The sequence below is a fragment of the Plectropomus leopardus genome, chromosome 15 (genome assembly GCF_008729295.1).
Source record: "Plectropomus leopardus isolate mb chromosome 15, YSFRI_Pleo_2.0, whole genome shotgun sequence".
NCBI classification, from domain to species: Eukaryota; Metazoa; Chordata; class Actinopteri; order Perciformes; family Serranidae; genus Plectropomus; species Plectropomus leopardus.
The window spans coordinates 2,634,643-2,661,891 of NC_056477.1; the positions used below are offsets into that span (position 1 = coordinate 2,634,643).

The following is a 27,249-nucleotide window of genomic DNA, read 5'->3' on the forward strand; positions in this document are numbered from 1 at the left end:
CTGCAGAAAATTATTTTTAAAAAGCTAGGGAAACAAATCATTAGCTAAACTATATTTACTATTATCATAATAATATTTAAAATATTATAGCACTTTTTTCAGGTCAGCCCCTTGTGTTATGTTTCTTTTTCATTCCCTTTTTTTCTTTTACTAGTTTTCAGGTAATTTTTGTACTTTTTACTAATTTAATGCTAATTTTGAGGGTCAGTTCCTCATTGCCTTCTTTTCCTGTTATTTAAAGAAATCAAGCCTATTAACCCAGGTTGCAAAGGGTTAAAGAATTATCAACCCTTTGTGGACATTATGCAGGTTTTGAAATTAGCAGATTAATAATTATTATACAGATCAACAATTCATCATTGCAGTTCCTTCCTCAAACGCAAATAAAATGTCCAGTGTGTCACTCTGCCGCCTGTGCAGTCTCCCTCAGGACTCTGCCATTCCTCACTTGTCCTCTAGTCACCACTGTTGAGGTTTAGTCATCAGCTCCCACTCTATACACTTTGCATTTAGGTGCTAGTTCCTGTCAAAAGCATTGTTTATCATAAAGGATTGGTTTTAATGTTTTCCTGCTATTTTTAAAGCTCTTAACGATATGTCACCCTCATACATAACAGCTTGCCTGTCATGTCATGCACAATGATCATCAGAATCTGAACTATTAACAGTCCCAAGGACTCACAAAAAAGTGGAACAAGCAGTTTTTAGTGCCTATGCTTAAAAGTAATGGAACACAACTCCACTGCAGAGTCGACAGTCAGATTCTGTGAGCATATTTCAGAAACAGCTCAAAACATACCTTTTTACACTGGCCTTCCCTTAGATCATAAACCGTATTAGACTGGTTAACTCTCTTACAACACTCGGTCATTTACACATACAAGAATATGACTAGGTGTTTTGGTGTAAAAAAATTAAAAGAGGAAGAATAAAACTAGTTACTTTAATATGTAATAAGATACAAGATAAAAATGTAGAAGCAATATAAAGTATAAAATGAAAAATAGAGTATAAAGAACACAAAATGTATGTGCAAAAGGTTAAACAAATGTAAAATATCCGTGGTTTGCAGAAATGCACAATGCTCATATTTATTCTGGTAGATAGTTTGGGCTTTACTTTGAAAAGTCCTATATACAGTATCTGCTCTTTGTTCTTGGATGATGCAAGACTTGTATATATTCTTTTTAGGAGACATGCTCTTTGTTTTCAGTGTTAATGTAAAAAAAAAAGGCATCGTTTTTCACCTGCTGCAGCTTATTTTATTCATCAGCTTGAGTGTATAAAACACTAACAGACTATAGTGAGACGAGCACTAAGCCTTGCAGCACACCACATGTAATAAATCATGCAAAAGAATCACAATCAGCAATGGACTTTTCCCTGATTGATGGATAAGATATTAATTAGTCGTAGCACTGGTAGTCCCACAGATACCAGCCTCAATCTGTCAATCAAAATGATTAATCAATTGTGTTCAGTCAGATGGCATTAGCACTAATCACCCTCTGGTGAATGCAGACTGAAAGCACTGACCCTGAAATGGTTCATTTCAAGTTTTTTTTCTTTTTGCTCTAATGCTGCCATCTCTTTTTTTTTTTTTTTTTCACTTTCACCTCTTGTACTTTTTTGATACAGTTTTAAGTATTTTTTAACACAGCAGCAAGGCCCCTACCATGGCCACAGCTTTACAAGAGAAGAACAGACGCTCATCTGGCTGTGATAACAAAAACCACGTATCAGACAGGAATAAAAGATCATTTTTGCATCATCATTTTGATCTTTTTTTTTTTTTTTTTGTGTGTGTGTGTGTGTGTGTGTGTGTGTGTGTGTGTGTGTGTCTAGGTGTATTTCGTGTCCTTATTCTCACATTAGAATTGAAATAACTTAATCATCTGCCAGGATTTTATTAAATTAATCAGGTTTGATAACTTTGATAAATCCAAATTAATTGAAAGAATAAATCACATGAAGGCTATTGTTACATTTTATGATGCATTATGTTATCATCACCACTAGTTTCATAATTATATATTCATGATAAAATATGATATATGTACAGTAGCGTTCTCAGATGAGAGTAGTCTGTAAGTCAGCGGGGTGTGTGTCCCTGCGGAGGTCAGCTAATCTGTCTTCCACTGTGAGGCTCACTCCAGAGGTGGAAGTAGGCAGGAAGCACACACACATGCACACACACACACACTCACACAAACACACGCACATACATCTAGCCTATTGTCATCGCCATGTGTGGGTCCACAGGGAGGGGAAGTAGGGCGACACGCTACAGACTCCCCCCACCACCCACACCTGCCTCCACTTCAGGCTGCAGACACACACACACACACACACACACACACACACACACACACACACACACACACACAGGGTTGGGAGTATCTAGTTTCATATAAAATGCCACATTGGTTTGCTTAGTTTCTTCATGTGAGTTCCTGCGTGGCCTCTGGTTTATTTGCAGAAATCATTGCAAATGTGAAGGATTAGACATTTGAAGGATATTTCTATGGACTTTACAGTCCATTTCATTTCAGATTCAATGTCTGCAAACAGGAGAGATATACAGCAGATTTAGCAGCATTGCACTGAATATATTCTATACGCAATTTGCTTTCATTTCATCAGCAGATTCAGCCATTATAAAACATCATCTTTAATCAAACCAGTTGCCAGTAGAAAGTGTTGGCAGTGTACATTTCTGCAAACCAGAAATACGTTTCATTTGCAAATTGCATAAATATCATATTAACATTTTAGCGTGATGTAGTATATGAGCTGGATGGCGTAATACAACTTAACTGGTTGTGTTTGAGCGACCTGACCCCGTTTTTCCAGCAGCTTATTAGCAACAAACATGGGTGTTTTCTACTGTTTTCCACTGGGGATAGTGCCACAAAGAGTGGTTGTTTTTACTGAAATATTGTTGCATTCAATGCCTGGATTTTCTCAAGCAGCTGGGTTGTAACATAGTCAGACTAAAACATCATGGCTGTATAAAAGAATATGTCTTAGGTTAAAAACAAACTACACAGTCAGTAAAGACTACTCTTTGAACTGAACTTAACAAAAGATGAAGTGATTTTTAATTTCCACCTCAACATGCAACACAAGGGGCTGCAAATAAACCCCAGTAACAGTTATCCAAGTGGAATGTTTCGAAGTGAATATGAAAAGGAAATGTCCATTATAGTCTCGCATTACATAAGAAAACATGCATTTTCATCAAAAAACTTGAAAATCACCAGTATAATGTAAATAACTACATTTAATCAAGAACTATCTGATTTGACATACCCGTACTGAGTATTTTCATTTTTTCCTACTATACTTCAAAGTAAAGGATCTAAAACAATTTGTGACCATAATGATATAAACTATTCAACATAATATAAACTAAATAAAATTAGCTCAATCTTCCCCAGCTATGCAATTATTATTATTCTGCTTTCCAGTAACTGCTCCCTTTATAATAATACAAAAATAACATTTACAAAACTTTATCTTATTCCATTCTGTTTTTGAGTATCTCATATATTCTGGATATATTTCTACCTCTTGATTGCAGCTCCTTTGTCGTGATGTCCATCAAATAGAAATATAATATAGATCTCCTCAAAATTCAGTTTGACATGTTTGGTGTCTTTGAAACTTTGAGAGCTTCTCTTTAGTTTCAGAATAAAGTTTTGTGAGTTTGGCTTTTGATGACAGCTTATATTTGGGGTTTTTTTTGCATTGCACCTCTTTGTGTGCCTCTCTTTCGTAAATCTTCTTCTTATGGAAAAAACAATATACCTTTTTTGTGAAAATGTATGTCCCACTTTTGGACAGTTTCCAGCCTGTTTTGGATTCAGATGTGGCATCTCCGCTGGTATCTGTCGGCCAACCAAATGATTCAAAGGCCATCAGTTTGCACAGAGCATATTTAACATATGACACTTGGTGGGCCCTTCCATCTAAAGTGGTTTACAGTAGCAGGAGTGCATACATCTTGAGTATGGGTGGCCCCAGTGGGATCTGAAGCTCATATCCTGACAGTGCTGGTGCTGATATATGCTCTACCCACCAAGCTACACAGAAAATGAAATCCCTAACCTTGGCAGCTTTAGTGCTAGGCTCCACTCATTGAGCTCCATGGGAAATTGAGTTTCTAACCCTGGCAGCAGCAGCGCTTATAGCTCGACCCAAAGGGCTGCATAACTGCAGAATTTCAAAGGACAGATCACACTGTCATTTTCCTTTGGCTCTGTAGAGGGCAATGGGGTCACCAAGAATGTTGTTTTTAAGCATTTTGAATACAAGTATAAAGCAAATAAAGATAAAGGATTCCTGTAAAGGTTCATTGTGTAAGATCTGGTGGAATTTGGTGGCGTCTAGTGGTGAATTGCAGATTGCAAACAACTAAAATATCTCCTGGTTAGAATTCCCTCAGAATTCATTGCTCAGGAGGTTTTTTAGCTAGAAGCCAAATTATCCACAGAGGTCTCTGCTCTATTAAACAAACAGATTTGATTATTTAAACTGGTAAAAAAAAAAAAAAGGGGCTGAATAAAGCTGTTTCATATCACCAATCAGTGCATCTACAATCTCGTTTGGCATCTCAAAGATGGGAAGTCACCTGATGCCATGCAGCGGCATATCATGCATACATGACAGGTTCCATCTAAACGGATTAAAACTTAAGGCCCAATTATGAGCTTTCTTTTTAGCGTTTTGCTGACTGTAATTTAATTTTTAAAAAACTTTTGGTTTAGTCTAACTTAGGTCACTATATCAAGTAAATTGCATGACATTTATCCTCATACAAAGAAGTACGAATTTCCTGTGAGATCAAACTGTTCTCTGTTTCGTGACATTGTTCCTCTCTTGGTTTTGTTGTTTTGCCTTGTGAAATGTTGCATTATTCATTTTGTTTAATTGCTCTGAGAAACTAAAGTGTTTCCTTAAGTTGTTCCTTCTCTCACTCAGTGTCTGTTATGAAGACACAGCTTTGTGGAGTTTGTTTGAGGGCTGTATTCAGACTGTCAGTTGACAACTATTTGTCAAAATTTGAATCCAGTCCAATCCAATTTTTTTCTTTTTCCCAAAAGCTTTGAAGAGAGAGTAGAGTTTATCTTGTTCATCTTCTCCTGTCCCACATCGAATGCGTTTTTGAAGGGAGAAATCAGAAAGGCAGTGGAGAGAGGTCTCTGGGTCATTGGTAAAGTGAAAAATGATCCGCTTACATCCAGGCTAACATTGCCCGATAAGATTGGGGGCAGATTGGACAGAGCTTTCCGCATTAGAAAGACCAGCTCACCCACTCTAAGATGTAGGGCAGGGCCACTCAGGAGATGAAGTCACTGTCACTGTGGTAAAAGCCAGCGGTGACACCACAGACATCAACACTTCCTCTAGATTATTTTCTTACAGTTGCTGAGAGTTATATTTCCTGTCCTTAAGAGCCCAGGGAAGCGCCTGTGAGACAAGTCACTGTGATGATGATGATGTTTTGAAGTCGCAGCTCTTCACTTTCATTCATTTCATTGTTTTGGGGTTTTTTTTAGTAAAAGCATATGCAGATTTGTAGGGATGGAACAATGATGGTGAATTTCAGTTATTTAAAAGCATAATTTACATATAAATTAACCATAGTAAACAGAAATTGTGAAAAATATAATATGAACAGTAGAATAAAACGATTTCTTATTTTTAGCATTGATGAAATAGCACTGTGATACACTGCAATGCAATGTTTTGCATGTGTTGGCCGTTTTATTTATTTTTGGTGCAAAATTAAAACAATGGGGACTTTACGGGTACAAAACGAACAAAATCAAACTAAAACAAGACAAACACAAGGACAAAAAAGGATAAACAGAGATTGAAAATAAATTAATAAATACATTTTAAAAATCCAGACAACCAAATAAGGATAATTCTTCTGTTAAATTTTGCAATTACTGTCAATCAAATTAACAATTACAGACTGTTGTATGGGAAATCTGTTAAATTTGAAATATGGCAGAGAGAATAATAAAAATGATAAACAAAAAAGAAATATAATAATGATAATAATGTGTTAGATGCTTTCTTCAACAGCAGAAACCTCACAGCTGCACTCTAACCCTCATGAATGCTTGGCTGGAAAATAGCTACAAAATGTAATTGTGGTCTTAGTGTCAAAATGTTAGCTGTTTATGGAAGCAAAATGACCTCCGACCTCTTGTTTCCCTATGTTGTACTCTGCAGAATGCACGCAAACTCTCATATTTATGCTGTTCAGGCATCAAGGATACACAAACCAGTGTGTTCAGCTTTTTTGCTTTCAGCTTTTTGTCTCTGTGGTTTGTGTGAGTGTGTGCAGACACAAACACACATACTTCTATCTTTGTGAGGACAACCTTGAATTTAGGCATTAAGAGCCAGGAAATAGAACAACTGCCTAGCGTAAGTGAGAGAAAGACACCTAATTTGTCATTAAAAAGAAGCCTATTATTTGTGTACTGTTATTGATATGCATTGAAAATAACATGAAATAGATATACATTATGTCACTTATTCAGGGGCATGCCTACTCTAAAGGGGTCCCTCAAGGAAAAAGTTAGGGAACAACTGGCCGAGAGAGCTTTCTGACAAAAATCAAAACCAGAATCAGAAATACTTAATTGACTCCCGTTAGGATTGTAACAAGTAGAAATAAGACAGTGAGCAGCTTGGCAAGAAATGTGATAAATTATATTTAAAAGAAAAAATATATTCTTTAAAAAATGATATCAAAAATCAAAATGTATATTTAAAAAAAAATATACACTTTTAAAAAGTAGGGGGAAATGTTAATAAAACATTATTTATAATTATCAGAATTATATGACTAAAATTGTGTTTTTTTTCAGGTCATGTCCTTGTTTGTTTATGACTTCCCTTTTTTTTGGTAATTTTTTAGGTAATTTTCCTTTTTTTATTTATTTATTTATTTTACTAATTTCTTGCTAACTTTGGGGTCTTTTTTCTCGGGTTTCACATTATATTCTTGCTGTTATTACCCTCATGTTTTTTAAATAAATCAAGCCAATTTGCACAGGTTTCAAAGGGTTAAATACAAACATTGCTTGGTCATGTACTTTAATAAGAATCTGTAGCTGTAACTCTCAGCTAATGTGTTTCAGCAGCACTGTGTGGGTGTGGTTTGATCAAATTTGATCAGGCAACATGCGCAAATAACCCCACAAATGTCATCAGATTTTGCTTCAAATGTTGCCAGTACTTTGTACTGCATGGGAGTATGTGACATCAGCTTTTTTAAATCCCTAATGTTAAATGATTCAGTTGCTCATAGTGTGAAGCAGAGTGTACAAGGTTAAGTTTAGGTCAATGTAAAAGTTACAGAATGCAATACTAATACTGAGTGTCCTCACAAATACAGGAATCTGTGTGTTTGTCTGTGACATTTCTTGAAACATTACAAGCATGTGCCTTCTGACTCCATGTGACAACGGACAAAATACTGAAACAGCAGCTCCCATAAAAGAGCAACATGTCAGCGATGATTCGGCTATGCGCTGTGGCACAATGCAAACGCACACCATTCTTAATAATAACTTTTATTTTCTCTCTCTCTGTCTCTCCCCCTCCCCGCTGCCTGAAACAACAGATCACTTGGGCATCGAGTTTATGGGTAAGGAAGCTTTTCTTGTCTTGCATCTGCATGAGTCACGACCACAAACATCCCGTTGTTTTTGTATTAAATCCACATGGCGCCGAGCAGTTGCTTACATACAGTACATGCATCGTTCACGACACCCAGCAAACGTGCCTGATCACATACGGCGTCATTAAATCACTTGACATGGAAACAACAAAGCTGTGATGAATACAAATGACGTCTTTATGAATGCTAATTCACATATTCTTAACCATTAACCTCACTCTGTGCACATGCTCTGAAAAATTGTCAGCTGTCTTTATCTCTCTCCACACATATGTAATTATATATCATTATTTTCTGCACCATCTTTATGCTTCCTCTGTCTCTTGCTCTCTTTCTTTCTCTCACAATTGCTTATGAAGTGTCCCTTCAGAATTCCAATGTGCTGCAGTCTCCTTGGAAACAGTGCGAACAGAGAGGCGAGTGGGGTACAGTGAGGGAGTTTTTATGATGTTGGCTCCGTTACCAAATGCGCTCCTCATTAGTGCGTCTGTGCATGTGTGTGTGTGTGTGTGTACACATGCATGGCACATGCTCAGGAAAAGTGTGTTTCTGAAAGTCCACATGCAAGTTTTGACGAGATTTGATTGTGTTTCCCATGCACACGCCTGCGAGGCTGCGCAGGTTTGGATGCCAGCGCCTCCTCCTCGTCACTGCCAAGCTCCCCTCTCCTGTTCTTGGCTCTCCTCGCAGGCTCTGTGTCGGGTATCACAGCTGAGGAGCACTAGTTAACGACATGGAAGCCTGTTGTTAACTAGAGCCTCTCACTCTCTCAGTTGGTGTAATTTGGGCCCTTTCCACACAGACAGGTTGGAAAAGCAATAGATCAACTCGGAAAATGGCCTCCCCCTGGTTTGACATCATTGCGTCTTTGTTCTCAAAGTAAAATTTCACAGAGACAAGCAGCGCCATGCTTCGTTTTCCGCTGCACGACCGCTGCATTAGCAGTCAAACGAACTAGAGCTTTTTTTTTAAGGGGAACTTGCTGAGACCATGCAAACTTGGCAGTGACAGATGATCTCTTCCACAGAGCTATCTTGCAGGTTTTCCCATTTATATTCAGCGAGAGGTTTTTATGCCTCTGCAACATTGTTCAGGCTGCCACATTTTCTTTGCCTAGCTAACATCTCTCGTCCTGCCAATGTCTTCCCCAGCATTGTGTTAAGCGGTTGCACAGATAAGCACCTCCCACACTCAACCCTGGTTGTCAATGTCTGTGGCTTTGGAGGCTGAGAAAAAAAGGCTTACGTATCAATCCACTGAAACAATATATGTACAGTTAAATAAATATAGTGTGCAAAGAGGGTTAGATGTGAAGAAAACATATTTTGAAGGGTGAAAAATCTTTAGCTCTGGTTTTAAAAATCTTTTTTTTCCCTGCATTGTTCTGTTCCTGATCATAGCAGCATAGCATTTGGGAGGACTGTTTTCGTCCATAGATGACATTAATTCTGACACTTTAGTTCAAGGATCTGATCATTTTTAGCAAATGATTATACAGTGAGATTCAGCTCTGATCAGATAAGTCTGTTCATTGAGGGAATTAAGGTTCCTGCTGGAAGGACAAATCCCCTTAAATAAACACAGTCAGCAGTAAAGTCCACCGTCTACACCCGTATGAATACTAGTCAGCTGGTAGCCAATCAACTGATAAATGAGCCACTGATGCTGAAGCATGAATAAAGCTGTTATTTCCGCTAATCTAAGCAGGACATCAGTGTTCTGCCTGAATCAAGCAGTACTTCATCTGTGTTTTTGATTTTTGAACTGAGCTTTTTAATGATAATCCTGGTTTAAAGACAGTTTTTTTTAAATAGTTTTGGCCATTCATTTTGATAATTAATGGTTAAGATATAGGAACAAGGCAAGAAAGAAAAAAGAATTCAGGTTGGACAAAAACACAACAATCAAGACAGTTTAAAGAATACCAAGTAAGCCAAATCTATTTGGAAACGATAAAGATTTATGGTGAAATGATTTCCTAAACTTCATGTTATAAGCACTAATCACAGTTTACAACCAAATTTTTTGTTCAGCTTTGACCAGTCATACTTGCTCTAGATGTGCAAGTCAAAAAAATGTGCATTAGGTACCCTCCTGCATCAATTTTGAATGTTCAAAGGTGAAATGTCAATTTCTACTTACATGCATTATGTCTTTTCAAAAAGTGTTAGGGTTAGGTTAGGTTAGAATGTATACAGACTTTTTCAAAATAAACTTACAACACACATAAAACACTTAGTTTTTAGGTTATTTCTCCAAGTTTAGGCAACAAAAGCACATGGTTAGGTTTAGAAAAAGAAACATGGCTTAAAATAAGTATGGTTGTTACTAACACCATGTAACATCACGTGACGTACATCACTCACCTAACATGCCACACATACGAGCACATTTTAGCACAGTTATTAAAATAACTCCACTGACTTTTGGTTTCACACAGGAAACAAACAGCTGGCTCCCAGTTGAAAGTCAAGAGTTTGTTAGACCCATCCCCGTCTCTTCTTCCTGCCCTATATGACCTTTCTTGCCAGTTGCCAGCAGCATTACAAACTGCTGCCAGCTGATGTGTTTCGTAACGCTGCAGAAGGTGCCTCTGTGCATCAGTATGTCCACTGACAAAGCAAAAGTATTTAATAACCTGTGTTATTGTCCACTGCATCAACAACTGCCTGCTTTTATCGATCAACCTCGTATATCTAACTAACTAGCTTTCCTGCCAATTTCAACTTGGATTTCAACTTTGGATTTCTATTTTTAACTGACGGGACTTGCTACAAAGTTTGGTTGTGCTTACCACTGCTGTTTTGAGCGGATGATGATGAAGATGCAGCTGTGCCGCAGTAGCCGCAGCTGACTGAGTTTTTTTCAACCAGAAGTCAGTCGAAGGTACTGCATTTGCGTTTTATTTCATGTACCATCGATGTATGGGACCAGTGATTGGAATTAAATGGCGTGACTCGACTTGAGATGTAACGTTACGTTATAGGACTCATGGGCTTTGACAGAAGTATGGATAAGGTTCCACAAGAGAACCAGATTTCAATCCCTGTCCCTTCAGGTCATCTTACAAACATATCATACTGCCACAAAAGGTATGTTTTGGCTTCTTATGCTTCATCATTACTGACAAATCTTATACCAAAGTCACCGACAAAGTGGCAGTAATTGATCATTTTGGAATGAGAATGGCTGGATTATGTGAATGCTTCTGTTTCTGACCCAGTCTGCTGCAATGTGAATGTGCTCTTAGTAATTACTCTATTGAGCCATAAGTCAGTAATTGTACTTTAGCAATATAAGTTATAGTTGTGGAGTGGACTCTGCCATCCACTTGAGTCAGAATGAATTTTAAATCAATGTATAGTCATTTTTATAGCTATTATTCATGGTGTGGACAGCTTTGAATACTAAGTGTATATATTAACACATGCTGTGTGCACACACACTGTTTTGATTCTGGGTTTAAACAAAATACCCAGTCTAATCCCAGAGTAGTTATTTTCCACAGACACCCATAGCCTTCTGCATGATTAATAGAGAATGAACCGCCCCCCTCCTACTGATTCAGTTTCTCAGGTTAAAATTAGAAAAGAAGTGTGTGAAGGTTGAGATCTCTCCACCCAGACCATCACCCACCCAAGGCTTAATAAAACAGAAAATATATTCAGACTTTTTGGCTCCTGCCTTCCTCTTTGTACATTTTTTATATTGCTTGGCAAAAAAAGGGGAGAAAATTTCACTGTATCTAGTCAGTCAGTCATGTGGGCATCAATATTTCCTTTCCATCAGAGATCACTGAGCTCTGACTGCAAGATGTTCCACCTGGTTGTAAATCAATGTTGGAGCAAAGTGTTACAGGGAGCTATTTTTGGGGAGGGAATGGATTTTAAGTCATGTTGATTTTCAATTTCAACCCACAGGGGTTTAAGGTGTGTTTGCTGGAGGGAAGCAAACTAGAGCAGAGATGAATTGAGGCTGGTGGGCACATTTGTGTTTGCGTGTTTTCTATAGGACATACACAGTACATCTCGGCAGCAGTGATGGTGAAGTAATAGTGAAAAAGTTTTTATTTCGCTTTGCTCGACTTTGACAACTTAGAGACTGAAACACGTTGTGACTGCAAAGTATTAGGCCCGCTCTGCTCAATGTCAGGAAAGAGAAAGGAGATGAGTAACAAGAGGGAAGAAAGACCGACAGACGTAATGCAGAGTGAGAAGCAGCAATCACTCTGGTGTCTTCTCTGAGATCGCTTTTCAATCAAACAGCATCACAATTTCTGTTCTTTTTATTTTCCTGAGATTTTCTGTCAATGAGGTTTGAATTCCTGGAGGTGCAGCTTTGCTTCTCTCAAAAAAACTGACAGTACAGCTGCCAGAAACAAAGAACGCAGCACTTTCTGTACACACAGTAGAATAACAGGTGTATAACAGTAGCTACTTGTCTAGGTCTAGAGATCTTGTGCACCAATTCTGACAAAATTTTAATTAAAAAAATATTTTTTACATATTTTTAGAAAAATATAAGAGATTAACTTTATCATTGTCACCTGGTTGCAGTTAATAAAAAAAGATTCTTGGGTCTTTCCTCTCTGACCGATGTAAAAGGCAAATCAGAACCGCAGCCTGAGACTTTTATGGCCCTCTACCTGACAATCTCCAACTCCTGAGTTTAATATGCAATGCAGTTTTATACAATATAGGGGGTCCCTCTTGCTTTCAGCTGAGAGGTCATTGGCCTGAAAATTGACCCTGGGTTACAGTATACATTGTTTAAAATGTGGAGCTGCATTATTTATAAGGCACAAAACAACACAAAATGAGCACAGTGCTGTATAGTTTTCATGGCAAGGTTAAAAATCACAAGTGTAAGGATAAATAACGCAGACATGTAGCTCATACTGGGACTTAAAAAGGTAATTCTACATGTCTCAAAACTGAAAAATTGGTACGTCTTTTCAAGCTTCAATTGTCAGAGCAGTCTTAATATTACAGAAAGAAGGTGGTTGCACAGCCCAGTGGCCGAGACAGCAAAGGCTTGATGTCCCTTGTGTTTCAATGACCTCAAAAGACCAGAAACCCTGGGAGACCAAGCAGCAGCACTGTAAACACGCTGTAGGTGGAGGGGAGAATGTGTAAGAAAGAAAGAAACAGAGAAATTTACCAGCAGAAACAATATCCTCAGTCGCTTAAATATATTCAGTATGTAAATGGGCGAATAAAGCCATTCGAGTAATAGAGGAAAGGGCCATGAACAGCCAAGAGAGCATGCTTACTGCAGCAAGGCAAAACTGCATAAATACAGGTTTTATCTGCCATCAGCAGTCTGCACGCCGGCCCATGAAAAGGCTGCTGGTCAGAGCCGGGAGGCAGTCATTGGAGAATCCTGTGCCTCTCTGTCTGCATCCTCTCATCTCTCCTCACACTTGTTATGTCATTCCTCTCATTCAAACATTCCCGTCAATATCAGCAGCCTTTGGCACAGATATAACATGCAGAGCAGAGCTGGTATTGGTCCCCATTTTTGGAATGCACACTGGTATTCCCCAAATCCAGTTCAGTTTTTTTCTTTTTAATCCAGTTGTAGTGCAGTTTTGCCTTTAATGTTATATTTATGAATTATAAGATTCTAGATTGAGAGCGCCAAAAGTAACAAATTCAGGCCACATTCTGATAAGAATGGCTCGACATTAAAACGGAAAAAATGTTCCATTTCTGCATCTCTTTGTTGTCGTCGTGCATGTTTTTGATGGTTTGTGTCTCTTTGTGAACATTTTGTGTCTCCTAGGGGATATTCTGTGTTTCTTTGAGGTCCTTTTTGTCTTTTTTGGGACACTGACAAATTGATTAGATTTTGGTGGTTTTACATAAAGGTCACTGTGACCTACTTTGCCTTATTCTTTTGAACAGGATATCTCAAGAACAGCTTGTAAGGAAATTCGTTAAATTTGGCACAAACGTCCACTTGGTCTCAAGGTCACTGTGGTTTCTTCTGTCTCCTACATTTGTACATGATAAATCAAGAACATCTCAAAGGATTTTTTTTTTAATCTGGCACAAACGTTAACTTGGACCCGTTATGCAAAAACACTTTATAGTTCATAACTCAATGTCAGGAACAGAGGGGGAGACATCTGGTCAGATACTTACAGGGTGGCATGAATCTCGAGTGTTCACCTTGAAACTATGCTGATTGTGTAGATCGGGGAAAGACGTGTGTGAAACATCCATGTTTTCACAGACAACTGCAAGAAGGAAATTGTAGTTTATTTTTGCTGGATGAAATGACAGCCTGGAGGGTCTGCAAAAGCTACAAATTACTTATTGGAAATTGTATTAATTGCACATGTAATTTATGAGTTCTGAATCTAATGGAAATTAACTTAACTACTTCATTATTATTACTTTGTTGTTCTGCGGCTTTTATTTCGAAGCAGGAGTGAGCTGCTCTAAGGTTGATATTTGATCCGTCTGGAGGCTGCAAATCTTAACAGAACTTGAAACGTTATTGATCTGAAATTGCATTATGCTTAGCTGTGATTAAGGTTTAGCTATCACCGGTGTTTATGCCTCTGTGACTGTTTGTGTTGCAGTCAGCCAAATCTGACCTTTTAGCTCCTTTGCCATCATTCATCCAAATTCTGCCACCATGTCAGACTTGTACCAATTCCAATGTGCTGCCACTAAACATTAAATTTTACTGCCCTCAAACTGGAGGCAGCAGCTTAATTCATAATTGTACAAATGCAACACAATTTAATAAACCTTAACCTAATATCTGCAACAGACCTTGATAGTGTCGGTGCTTGCCAGCAGTCTGACTCGTCCATATGTCAGAAACAATAGATAAAAATCCTTGAATGACTCACAAACTTGGCACAGCTCAATAAGGGTAAGAAATAACATATCCTGAAAATGCTTGGATTTTAAAAAATTTGGATGACGTTCAAGAGCATAAAACCTACTGGAACTATGTCAGACTGAGATCACAAACTGATGTCAGAGATGGAAATGTGCGTGCCGGAGCGCTGCCACGAGCATTTTTGGGCCCTTTTTTAACGTTTATATGTCATGAACCCCACGGTGCAGGCTAAAGCCCTTTCGCCAGGGCTCAGAGTCAACGTGCTTGTCAGCCTTTTGCCAAACTTTAGTCACCTCTGTTTATGTGTGTGTGTGTGTGCCGTCACCAACTATCTGACTATGCTGTCATTGTTTTCACGTGTTTGTGTCAACTTTTGTTCTTTGTGTGCTTGATAGGGTCAGTTCAGCCTTTAAAACCTGAACCAACATTAGCTTACTAACTTACATTCAAACCTTTGAAACCTGAGGAAATTGGTGTAATTTCCTTTTAAAACACTTTTAAAAACTTGGAACTCATAACTGCTGACAGAAATCAAGCCAACTTGCTCAGGATTCAAAGACTTAAACCTTACTTGCTTCTACACGGGAGAAGTCTGACGTGGCAAACTGCAGGGCGTACTAAAAATCTGTAAAATTATTATTACTATGAAACAACACACACATCTTGTGACCACACGAATGACTTTACCTTTAGCTTTCTGGGCCACACATTTCTGTGTAAAACATGTAGCTACACAAAATAATGAGGTCCCCATAGTTTTTTCTAACATTCTTCGGCATATCAGACTCGTATAAACTCGCTGCAGTACCTTTGTACTGATTACTTTCGCACCGCCTAACATACTTTAACGCATGGATGAATGTAGCTCTCCTGTCAGAAAGAGACATTTCTTTGCTCATGAGTGATTTATAGATTAGATACAGTCAAGGATAAGATCATGTGTCGTTTCAGCACTTCAGCAGGTACTATATTTACGTGTCCAGGTATTATATCAAGCAATATAAGTCATAAACAGCACACTAATGGCAATAAAGGCTAAAGGCTTTAATCTTTATTGGATATAAGTCACTTATTGATTTCTCGCTTTCCAGCCGGCTCACCTGTACGGCTGCTGTAAACACACTCTGAATGTATATGATCACAAGCCTGCACGGACATCATAGAAACACCTCTGTACTGCTGCCGCTGCTCCCAGCTCCACTGTAAAATATTAATCATATTGTTCTATAATGTTACTGTAAATAAACGAGCAGCGGAGCTCTGCGGGGCAGAACTGGAGGTTTCAAGTGGAAATAAATAGAAGATATGACCTTACGGCCCCACAGATGGAACATGAACATGCTTTCCCTCTCTCGAGCCGTATGATTTATTCACATCAAGAGAGTGTGTTTGTGCATACAGTTGGTGAGTCCAAACAAGGACGTGGGAGGGAGGCTGCTTGACCTTGGCCACATATTTCTGACTGGCCGCATACCAAACATGCTGCATATATAAGATGCAAGTCTGACTGTATGTGACAGACTGAACTTCTGAACTCTGAACTTCTTTGCACATGCCAACACATGACGCTCTCATTCAGACCAGTTCGCCCCAAACAGGGCGAGATGAAATCATTTACAAGTTAGACTGATTTTTGATGGGTTTTTTTTAGTCCTGTTTTATTTTCAATATAAATGCATCACTTTTTCTTTTGAAAAATCTGTTTCTGTCGCCTTTGGTTCAAAATGTCAATGTGGGACCTTTTCCACTTCAGCCAACCATAAAAACACTTTTTTTCCCTTTTTTGACACACAAAAAAATAGCACTTCAAAATATGTGGATGAAAACTTTATATCTACACCTGGCCTCCAATCCTTTCCTCCATCACCTCCCCCTAACATTAGAGCACCACTCTGATACAAGTCTGTAAAACAAAACTTTAAAAAAAAAAAAAAAAAAGAAAAAGCTAAAAAAAAAATGTAGCTTAAAAGTCAACATTGAAAGTTGCCAAGTTGCCAGAAAAGAATGTTGTTATGGTATATTTCCGCAGTCCACTGATATGTAACATTTGTATGTTTCATAAGATATAACAGCGTTTATTTTTTAAAGTAAACTGGCTTAATCATGAGGCGGAGGCGATGGTGGATGGCATGTCACAAAACACTGTAAACCTGCAGACAGGTGCAGACCAGTGTTTGAGACCAAAAACATAACAGATTGCGATGTCTTCCTGCAACTTTTTAGCCACCAAATGTGTTTTTTAGTGACCCCATTCCAGAATATTAATAATAATAATACATTTTATTTATAAGCGCCTTTCTCAACACCCAAGGACACTACAAAGATAAAACAAATACAATAAAACAACAGATAAAAGCTACACTCTATAAAATGGAACAAGGCAATTACAGAGAGTATAAAATCTTGAAGAAAGTGAGTTTTGAGTCTAGATTTGAAGATGTTTCGGATGTCCGGTGGGAGTGAGTTTCAGAGTTGGGGAGCAGAGCAGCTGAAAGCTCTGGGGGGGCTGCATTTAAACACCTTTCACATGCATTCAAACCTTTGAAACCTGAGAAAATTGGAGAAAAAAAAAACACGATAAGCAGCTTGGCAAGAGGTGTCCCACAAATAGCATGGAACTGGGAATGGAAAATGCCCTGAAAATATTTCGTTTGTTTGTTTGTTTGTGTGTTTGTTTGTTTGTTTTTTAAGATAGAATAATTATAAGAAGGCTGGAAAATTATATTACTTCTTCCAAAGAGAGCCAGTTTGCTCAGTCTTTAAAGGGTTAACTATAACCATTTATGCCTTAAACCAACCAAGTGTTCACCACAGTGTTGAAGCTTCAATGTGTCTGTGACATGATGACGTGAAAATGTAATGTATCAGTGGTTTTTAGACATGTACAATGCCAACATTCATTCTGGTGATTGAGTTGCCAGAACTGCAGACATATGAGAGTGTTCGGATCTGACGCCTCTATCAGCATCATTTGTCGATGCCTTCATGCAAATCACTGTCAAAAAAAGAAAAGTCTAATCTGACACACAAGTGTTAAGGTTTAGGAGCAAAATGTACTTGTTTAGGGTTCAGGACAGATTGTGGGGTTCGAGTTAAGATGACTTACAAATGACATACAATACAGAGAAAATTTCAGGTCATAGTTCTAAATAAATGTACATTTACTGTCGGTGGAGAAAAGAAAGCAACCAGCAGTCTGCTGTGTAAAAGTGGCCTTCAGGATAGAAGACAAATGCAGTTTTGGGCGTTTGCTGAAACAACTCCTGCTGTCATTTTTCTTGGGAGGACAGTCCGCTCTGATCCACGGCATCATTATCAGCACTGATACTGTTATCAGACAAATGGGATGTCAGACAGACATGTCCAATCCACAGCGAGCACTCTTTCTTTGTCACTATCAGGTTGAAATTGTAACAAAAAAGCTTTTAATTTAACATTATTCCATAAAACTACTTTTAAAGGCTCAGAAATGACCCTTTGCAGATTTTGGCTTGTGTGGCTCTGAGAGAGCCTCTTTAAGTCTGAGAAATTAACCCTAGTGGGTTTGGGTTATCTCTAATTGGGCCGGAGGTCTTAAAAAACGTGGGACAGGAAGTTTGGAGGATATAGGAACTTATCAGGCAGGAAGGGTCTAATGAAATAATGTTTGAGGTTGCATTACGGGAAATGTTTTTAGAGCGTGAGCTAGTGAGATAAATTAAAATTTAGGATATTTTGGCCTCTTCTGCTTTGATTTTGACCTCATTTTATTATTCTGACTCTTGAGTGCCCCCAACTTTATGGAAGAGCGATAATAAATTGCTAGAGTAATCCTTTAAGGAGTGATCAGTTTCTCAGATGTTAAATTAATAAAGGGGGATGTTAAATACGACATAAAGTAAAAAGAGTGAAATGTGATGACTCTTACAGAATGTCAGTGAAGATAGAAAGTGCTATGTTTCATTCTACACCTTTATCATACTTTTTTTAAAATTAACAACGGGCAACGGTGTCACAGAAGTGTCAACTAACACTCAGAATTTACACAAAAATCTGCAACAGGAAATAAAACATCCCATAACATCCTTATCTCATTCCTCTTCATCTCTTGTTTATCCATCCCTCTCTCGGTCTGTCTCTCCGCCTTCACTGCAGCCGACCTCAGTGTGCTCCCGTAGGACGGCCCCCAGCTCCCTCTAATGATATAATTATAGCCAATGAGCCAATGTGATGACTCAGGCTGATTAGCGGCATCAAAACAACGCCGGCCCCAAACATAACTTAGCCATAGATGGAGGGAGAGAAACAGGGGCACGGAGGAGGGGAAAAGATGCACCGACAACTCACTAATAGACTCTGTGACATCTGTTATTTAGGGGATTATGTGTGACGTACTGCATGTATGATCGGTTATAATATCGGTGTGGGCATCAGTAGCTTAAAGGCTACAGCAGTAAGCCTCTGCAGAAAGACCCCTGGTTTGAATTCCCAGACAGGCTTAAAAATCTTGATGCAGTTGTGAATTAGTAACACTCTCCCTCGCCGGCTGCTGTCAGGATGCCCTTGAGCAAGACGCAGTGGCTGCAGTTGTGCTGCTCTGTAGCAGAAAAGGTTGCACTCTGCAGCTCCCGGCAGTGATTTTCTGAGCCTACGTGCCGAGGAAGCAGCTGTAAAGAACTTTATCTTTTTTGTACTGAAGTGGCCATTCAAACCCATCTGCAGTAAAAATTTGTCTCAATCACCTCAATATAAAACCCCAACACCTTGTGTCATCTTCGTGCTTTTCCAAGGTCTGAGCCTCGCTAAATAAAACTTGATTGATCGCCTATTAATGTATCTGAAGGCAACTATGATTTACTTGTTCGCAGCAAACAAGACAGCTTCCATTTTTCTCCACTAATGGCGTCCGTCGACGCCATAACTCTTCTTGTCTCTATGTATTCAAGCTCCATTACATGTGGCATCCATTTCAAAAGCAGTCAGCGTCTGTTGGACCATTACTCGATGTTGTGAAGCTGATACAATGAGCTGAAAGGCTGCGCTGTAACTAAGAATAGCAGGTGTTGCTGGAGAGTTGGAGAAAAAAAAAGTGTTTGTGCATTGTTAATTTGTTTCGAGTTGTTATTTTATTTTAATTTGGTTTATTTATCACAAAAGTAATTACACTTATACAGGAAAGAATCTGCAAGGCAGATCCAAAAAAAAAAAAAAAAAAAGCCCCAGAGAGCCGTTGCACTGCTACTGGCTGTTTGATGATTTGAAATGGCTGTTTGGGTGCTGTAAACAACGATGTTAGAAATTAAAAGTGGGTAAGAACAAACCTCAAAACCGTGTTTAATTTTGTGTTATGGTGAAATTTTTCTGTACCGTATTAATTTAATATTAACTCCCTCTCAGTGAATACTGACTGTGGGATCTCGGATCTCATTTATGCACACACACTTCTCTTCCTCCTTTTCTTTTTCTTCCTTTGTGTCTCTCAGATATGTGCATGATTGACTTTATTTCCAGTGTGTTGTTCAAACTTTAATGTGATGTCTTCCTTTGTTTTGTGTCCCCGCAGAGAGCAAAGAAGTGTACAAGAGACAGGTGCTGTCAATCACGTCCATCGCCATGGCCATCAGCCTCCTGGGAACGCTGTGCATGGCCCTCTACTGCCGCAACAAGTGAGAGAATAACCACACAAGCACGTTCATAGAGATATACTTTTTTTTCCAAAACTGAACAGTTCTGTTTGCAGATTTTGCTGATATTCAGAGTATAATTATTTAAATGAAAGTTCCAGTTTCATGCAGTCTGCCAGCCTGTTCTTAATCCCAGCTCATCAAAAAACAGCGCTTTACCAGTGATTTCGTGGCAGTATGATACACACCAGGCAGCAGAAACCCAACTCGTCAAATTCTGCAGATGCAAAGAGACTCCAGAGTATATCACGCCACCATGAAGGTGGCGTGATATACTCTGGACGGTAGCAGTTTAAAGTGGCGGTATTCGACGAGTTGGGATGAGAACAGGATCAAATTAAATCAATCAGACAAGCAGATAAGTTTTAAACAAACCCTCAAGCAACACAGTGAATTATTTTCTCCACATTTCTTGCTGCAGCTGTGCACACACTTTCCCTGCGCAATAAGAAATTACTACTGACATCTCAGGTGTTGTTAACGTGTCAAAGAGATGACTGGTTTTTGGGTCGGGGCTATGTTTGGGTGAAGGTTAAGGTAAGGGGGAAACACAAATTGTTATGCAAACAGACTTTGACACAACAACAGCGAAACACACACACACACACACACACAGAGTTCACAGACTGTAATTGGACATTTTCGCCAAACTGTTAGATGGAATCCATTTTTCCAGCCATGCACAAATGTGACACGTGGAATTTTCTCATGAATATGTTGGCAGGTAAATTAGCTGCGGTGACATGTAATTTCATCCCAGCCATCGGTTTTCTTGCTTCCGTTTGAACTCAAAGTTTCTTTCGTGATTTTCAAACTTTCAAAATTACTTTGATGATAATATTTACAGCCGAATCTGCCATAAGTCCTAAAGAAGGCAAAGTGTTACAGTATTTGGTAATAAGCCCAGTTGGGTGTGGGCAGACAAAATGCCCAATGAGACATTTTGTTAATTAAGTGAAGGCCGATGGAACATGTTGAGGCATCAAACATCTTGAACAAAGTCCCAGACCGGGTATTTGCAACGATTTGTAAATCTCATTATGTGCACACACATATTCATAGCCTGTTTTAACCCAAAGGTCATCCATGTGGCTCCTGCTCCCTCGCTCTTTCTGTCCTTCTCTCCCGATCTGCATATTTCTGCAGTGCATGCCCTGTGTTTGCACTTTAATTGGCATATGAATGGCTCACATCGACTCCAGGCCGCGGGAACTTTGCATAGCCTGCCTTTTGGGATAAATTCTCAACAGGATGGGTCAAACATCCGGTGTGTAACGGCAGTCTGTCATTTGGGGTGAATGGACCGTGGAGCGGGCTGTGATAGATAGCACTGTAATTCCATAGGCTTCCCTCTGTAATATACCGATGTGAGTGAGTGAGCAGCCTGACAACAACATAATCGGATAAAGGCGTGATGGACAGGCGCTTTCAATGAATCCGTAATTGAGTCAGGAAACTAGCTTGTTCAATGGAGAAGATGTACACAGATCAGGAGGAAGTGTTCACGCAAATCTCAGTGACCTGAATAAAGATATAAGTCAAAGGTTTTTTTCAGACAAAAAGACAGCCAGATGAAAATACAGCTAAGTGAGAGACAAATGATTCCTCTCCTCATGCTGCCATCATTGCTCTTTAAAGGGCAGCATGCAGTGCAGTCTGAATGTATTTGGAGAGTGACACATTTTCTCCCTTTTGTCTGTCCGACGACATTTAAAATGAGGTTAAAGTGCTGGCTTTTAGCAGCAAGTGTTGAAACACACATCCATGTTTGGTAACTCATAGCTGTTTTTATACATAGTGCTGCAATTTTAGGACACAGAAAGAAGACAATGATCCTAAATATGCAGATAAGGCAACTTAAGCAAGCAAAACTTTATTTATATTGCACATTTTATGCCAGGTGGAAGCACATGGTGGTGCATAAAATTTGACGTAGTAGAGTTGCAGACACAAAACAAAGCTGTCTACTGATCATTAAAACGAAACAAATCCATTAAAAATATAAAATAACAACTCAGAAAATGATAATTAAGATGAAAAATAAAACAATAAAAGATACAAAGACATGAGTCAGAACTGATGGAAAATGTTAAAATTCAATAATTATACTGAAATTAGACCATTACAAGAGGAAAAGATAATTAATAATTAATATGAATAAAAGTAAAAACAAGAGTTTTTAAAAGAAAAATCTGCAAAAGCCAGTCAATTAGTGTATACTCCCAGTCTTTTCAGATTTTTTTAGGATTGTGAAAGTTGTGTAGTGTATCTCCAGCTTTAGGCTTCATCCACACTAAAACTTTTTCATTTTAAAATGCATAACAAGTGCTAGGTTAACACCTAGCATCCACACTCCCCCTGCATTTTGGAACCCCTTAAACAGAGACTTTTCAAATCTCTGCTGACCACGTTTGAAAACGGCAGGGATGTGCTTTAGCCTGGATGGGGGAAACCAGGTCCCCAGGAAGTATGCCAGGCTTTGAAACCACTTTTTCCAAAAGACTAACATGGCAAAAGAGACATCTGTAAATCAATGGACACATTTTTGAGCATGACAGCCCCAGGAAATCACAGAGTATGTCCATTTAAAGAAATTTTGTCAGATAACCGTTGGAGGTTCTAGAGGAGCCGCACAATTGAGGGTTTTTATCCTCGTTCAAGTTAACAGAGCACTTAACAGAAGTAGTCATCTCAGAAGTCTCTAGTGTGTCTGCTCTATGAGCTGCACAGAGCAGGAGCCGATCATCCCTGTAATTTTACATGCGCCAGTTGAACCATTTTGGCTTCATGCACCACTGAGCAACTCTCATAGGAATGAAAGGGGTCCCACCTCCACAGCTTTATCCAGGTCTCATTATACATCCATGGTGGAAATGGAGACCTCTGAAAGTGATACAGACACTCCGACCCATTTTCAATCGGAAGTCATCAAATACTGCCGCTTTGTCAGTGATTTCGGCATAAGGTACCAACACCAAAGCCATCTTTTGTGGCAATATGATTCACCCAGGAGTCAGGTATTCACTCTCCCTCCCAACGTAAATGTAAAGCCAAAACCATGATGTTTTTTCTCTAACTTAATGACCTGCTCTTGTTGCCTAAACCAAAACACCCGTGCCTTTGCAGCTTATTCCTAACCATGTGCTTTTGTTGACATCCCGGCATTGGTTGCAGCATAGTTGTCATAAATCATCACTTTTCCCGTGGACTCTCATGTCTACATATTACGTTTTAGGTTTCCTCCTCCGTCTGCTGTTGAAGTTCCGGGATGCAGCAGCCAACGCCGGGATGTCAACAAAAGCACATGGCAACCACCGCCATCCTCACCACCTTATACTTACTTTACTTCAGCAAAGGAATCTGCTGTCTTACTTTTCGTCATCTACATATTATTTTGTGTTATTAAGCAACACAACTACAGAGTAGATAATCTGCTAGCTGTTTACATCGGCAAACTCATACCTAGTGTACATGAATGATCATGTGTTTTTAGTCTTATTAGGCTAATTCTTTTCTTATTAACAGACTATTTAGGTGTGTTTATACCTTGTTTCAACTGCCATCTTCTTGCAGTCTTCCTCAGAAGAGTCACATGATGTTGTTGTGACGTGTCAGGTCAGCAGTCAAAACGTCTAAAGGTATAAAAATACATTACTAGTCTGTGGAACCTTATAGGAACCTTTTTCGGACTTTAGCATTTTCAGACATGGACATGGATGGAGTTAAATTCATAAATAACAGTAAAACAAGTTCCTCTGATCAAATGTAGCTGGCGTTGTAGCAATTGAAATACAGGTAAAAAAAAAAGTTGGTGATGTTGGAGGTTACTGACATCATTCATACAACTTTGATTCTATTTTCTTACAACACAATCACACGCTTTTATCATAAAGAGGGAACCGAAGCATCAAATAAACAACCAGATTGTGCTAAAGCTTTAAAGGAGATAATGGACTTTTTATATTAAGTGAACGCTTTTCAAAAAGCAGCGTGTACAAAATGTCACAGGCCTCCTCTGAGAAAATATCATTAAAGTGCCACAGAGGTGGAGGTGGATAGGAGCGTAGCATGAGGCTGTTTGTAAACACTGCATTACATCGCTGTCATTCAGCGGAGAATCTCAGAGACGGAAACTGTAGAGGCTTCATCGGCTCGATCTGATAACGGGCGTACCTCCGCCTCCACAGAATGAAGTTGTGATTAAATGGTTTAGTGCAGTCAGTGTGGATGCACAGACTTTAGTAACTAGTGTCGTAATGACAAAGAAAACGTTCTCTAATGTACACTGGTCAGAAAAACAAACCAGACGAGCTCCTTTCAGGTGAATTTGAAAAAATCTGAATACAACCCTCAATTATCTCTAGACCTCTTTTCATGAGTCAGGTCTGCGTTTTTATGGGATCAGGGTCAAACTAATTAGTTTTCCCGTCAATGATTTCAGTCCTTCAGTGCCTTTGCAATGAATTTTTACAAAGCATTCAATAATAAAAACACATCTGAGGAATGACTCAGAACATCTTAGCAGAATTTATTAAGAGGAGTCAAGGTACATCACACAAACTGGAGTCTTCTTTATGACTGCTGAGGGAGGACAGAATAAGAGGTGTAGATAGAAAGCTTCTCTGCTCAATAGCTCACTTTCTTCTTCTCTTGTGTCCTCGAGGGCAGGACGCTGGTGAAATGCAATTCTCCTTGGCCTCTGATTCTTTGGTGGATGAGTCTGAAAAATTATGGGAAAAAATCCTGCAGATGCTTTGCAGTGTCCTTCATGATATACTTTGGGTATTTAGAAAAGCAGAGAAGATTAAAGATCCATATGCTCTTTGAGTGTAATAATGTAAAAATAGAACATTAAAAGTAATCTGTCCTTAATTCTTGTCTTTTACTGTGGCTAAACTGTATAAGTGAAGTTTCTGAACACTATGTTATCACTGTTGGAGCCAGCTGGCCTCAGACAGCTGATCGCATCTAATGCACCTTTTAACGGAGGCGTCATTGTGGATGACGGTGGTCTGTGAGGGGATTAAATACATTATAACATGTGATCAGAGTGTTCGTTCCACTGCATTTAACCTATTTCTTCCACTCTGCCTTTTTTAAAAATATCTTTGTCATCTCCTACAGTCAAAATATGGCACAAACAAGAACAATTTGAACCCAGAGTACAGACAGAGGGCTTTATTTGTGTCCATTCACGTATCTACTGATGCAGATAAAGGATCCCTTAATTTTAAAAAACAACACATTTATATCATTCCTATATCATTGCTGACCACTTTTTGAGATAATCGGGCCTGCTATTGGCTTTCTTTCATGTTCTCAATTGTTTTGTGAGGGTGCAACATGTTTTCATCCCAAGTCTTTACATTTTGCTGCTTTGCAGTGGACCCCTACATAGTGGGATGACGCTGTATGTAGTTATGTCTAGGCTTGACAGGTGCCACCGCCTGTCCGTGTATCATGCTGCTACAACAGTGGCCATGTGGCCGTGCAGGGGTGTATAATAGAGCGTATAATAACAGAGCCAGAGGTTCTGTCTGGCAGCGTTCTTAGCTGATGCCGACCAGCAGGGTATCATGCAGAGATGAAAGGTGGCTTTTGGTGTCGGGATCTTACGCTGAAAGCACTGCAAAAGCAGCAGTATTTGACAGCTTAAGAATGACAATGTGCTTGACCATTTACAATTCTAATGCTGCAAATAAATGCTTTATATCTTACAAACGAAACTTTTAAATCCTTCTTATGTCATCGTTACCACTTTGAGAAATAATCTGTCCTGGTTTTAGCTTCCTTTCATATTCTTTACTGTTTGTGAGGGCCGGACTAATCTAATGTTGAAGTACATTTACTATATTGTGCATCCGTGTCATTCCTCTCTGAAATAAAAGCGCAGCAACAGTCCCAAGGCCTCTGTTGTGAATTAATAAGAGCATAATTATAGATTAGTTGCAGGCAGGATTTGGTGGGAAGGTTGGTTGCAGAAAATAATTACGACACAGAGGAACTCAGAATTTGTTTGAGTAAAAGTAATTTGGAGAGCTTGATGTAATGTTAAAGAAAGATGGATGTGGCCTCTTATGTGAATGAAACTGACGAAGATTAAAGACTGTATGTTGGCAACTCACAGCCAATGCTACCACAACACCACTTGATAATCTATTGGTTCTGATTGGTTGGGATGAAACCTGCACAATTAATTTGGTCAAAGGACTCCTGAAATAAATTCCACTCCTTTTTTTTCTCTTCAGGAGGCGCAGGGAGAAGATCCAGGCCCACCTGAAGGAGAGTCGCAGTTTGAAAAACTACACCGCTAACGCCCTGGATGCCAAGATGAGGGCCTCAAACACCAACCTGCAAATGCACGAGGTAACTACTGCAGTTTTTCCTCCATCTTTTTTGACTGTCTTAAAACTTGTTACTCCTTTCTAGTATGTAGGCAAATTGAGGGTGGACACCATCCCCTATGTTAGCAAAATGACTAAAATGTAGCCTTCTTGCCTGTAACCCCTCTCAATCACCTGGGTTTGGGTGTAGACATATAACTGATAAATTATTGAGATTTATTTAATTCCGGTATATGAACTGGTACAGCATTTGTAGCACTGGTTTAGTAAACTCACAGACTAATTACACGCATTAAATCATCTCACATGATGCCACTCAGCCAATAAACTCTGTGTAAAAGCATTATTACCACAGTGAGTGAAACACACACACACACAGGGAAGAGACAAAATATAAGACAACAGTCAGAGAAATATGTAAATCGGAAAAAAGTAATTTCACGTGGCAAGTTCTAAAGACATTAAAAACTGAGATTTTAATCAAGAACAGACACGTGTTTATTCTTTCCACGGCGAGTTGAAAACCATGACATCCTTCGTTTGGAAACCATGGTAATTTATTTTTTAAAAACAGCAGTGTGAAGTGCCACTACGAGACAAAGCAGAGAGTATTATTTGAGCAAACATGCCCACTCAAGTCTGAACTGAGGGCACAGAAAATAAAATATTTTATACAGCA

General features: G+C 39.0%; 1 protein-coding gene across 1 annotated transcript in view; it reads left to right on the top strand.

The window, feature by feature from the left end:
* LOC121954762 (pro-neuregulin-3, membrane-bound isoform) overlaps positions 1–27,249 on the top strand; it is a 429,094-nt gene that overhangs the window by 378,714 nt on the left and 23,131 nt on the right. Inside the window, exons 4-6 of the mRNA XM_042502457.1 lie at positions 7,649–7,672; positions 20,106–20,208; positions 26,475–26,592. Coding sequence (XP_042358391.1) covers positions 7,649–7,672; positions 20,106–20,208; positions 26,475–26,592 — 245 coding nt within the window. The remainder of the gene's footprint in view (positions 1–7,648; positions 7,673–20,105; positions 20,209–26,474; positions 26,593–27,249) is intronic.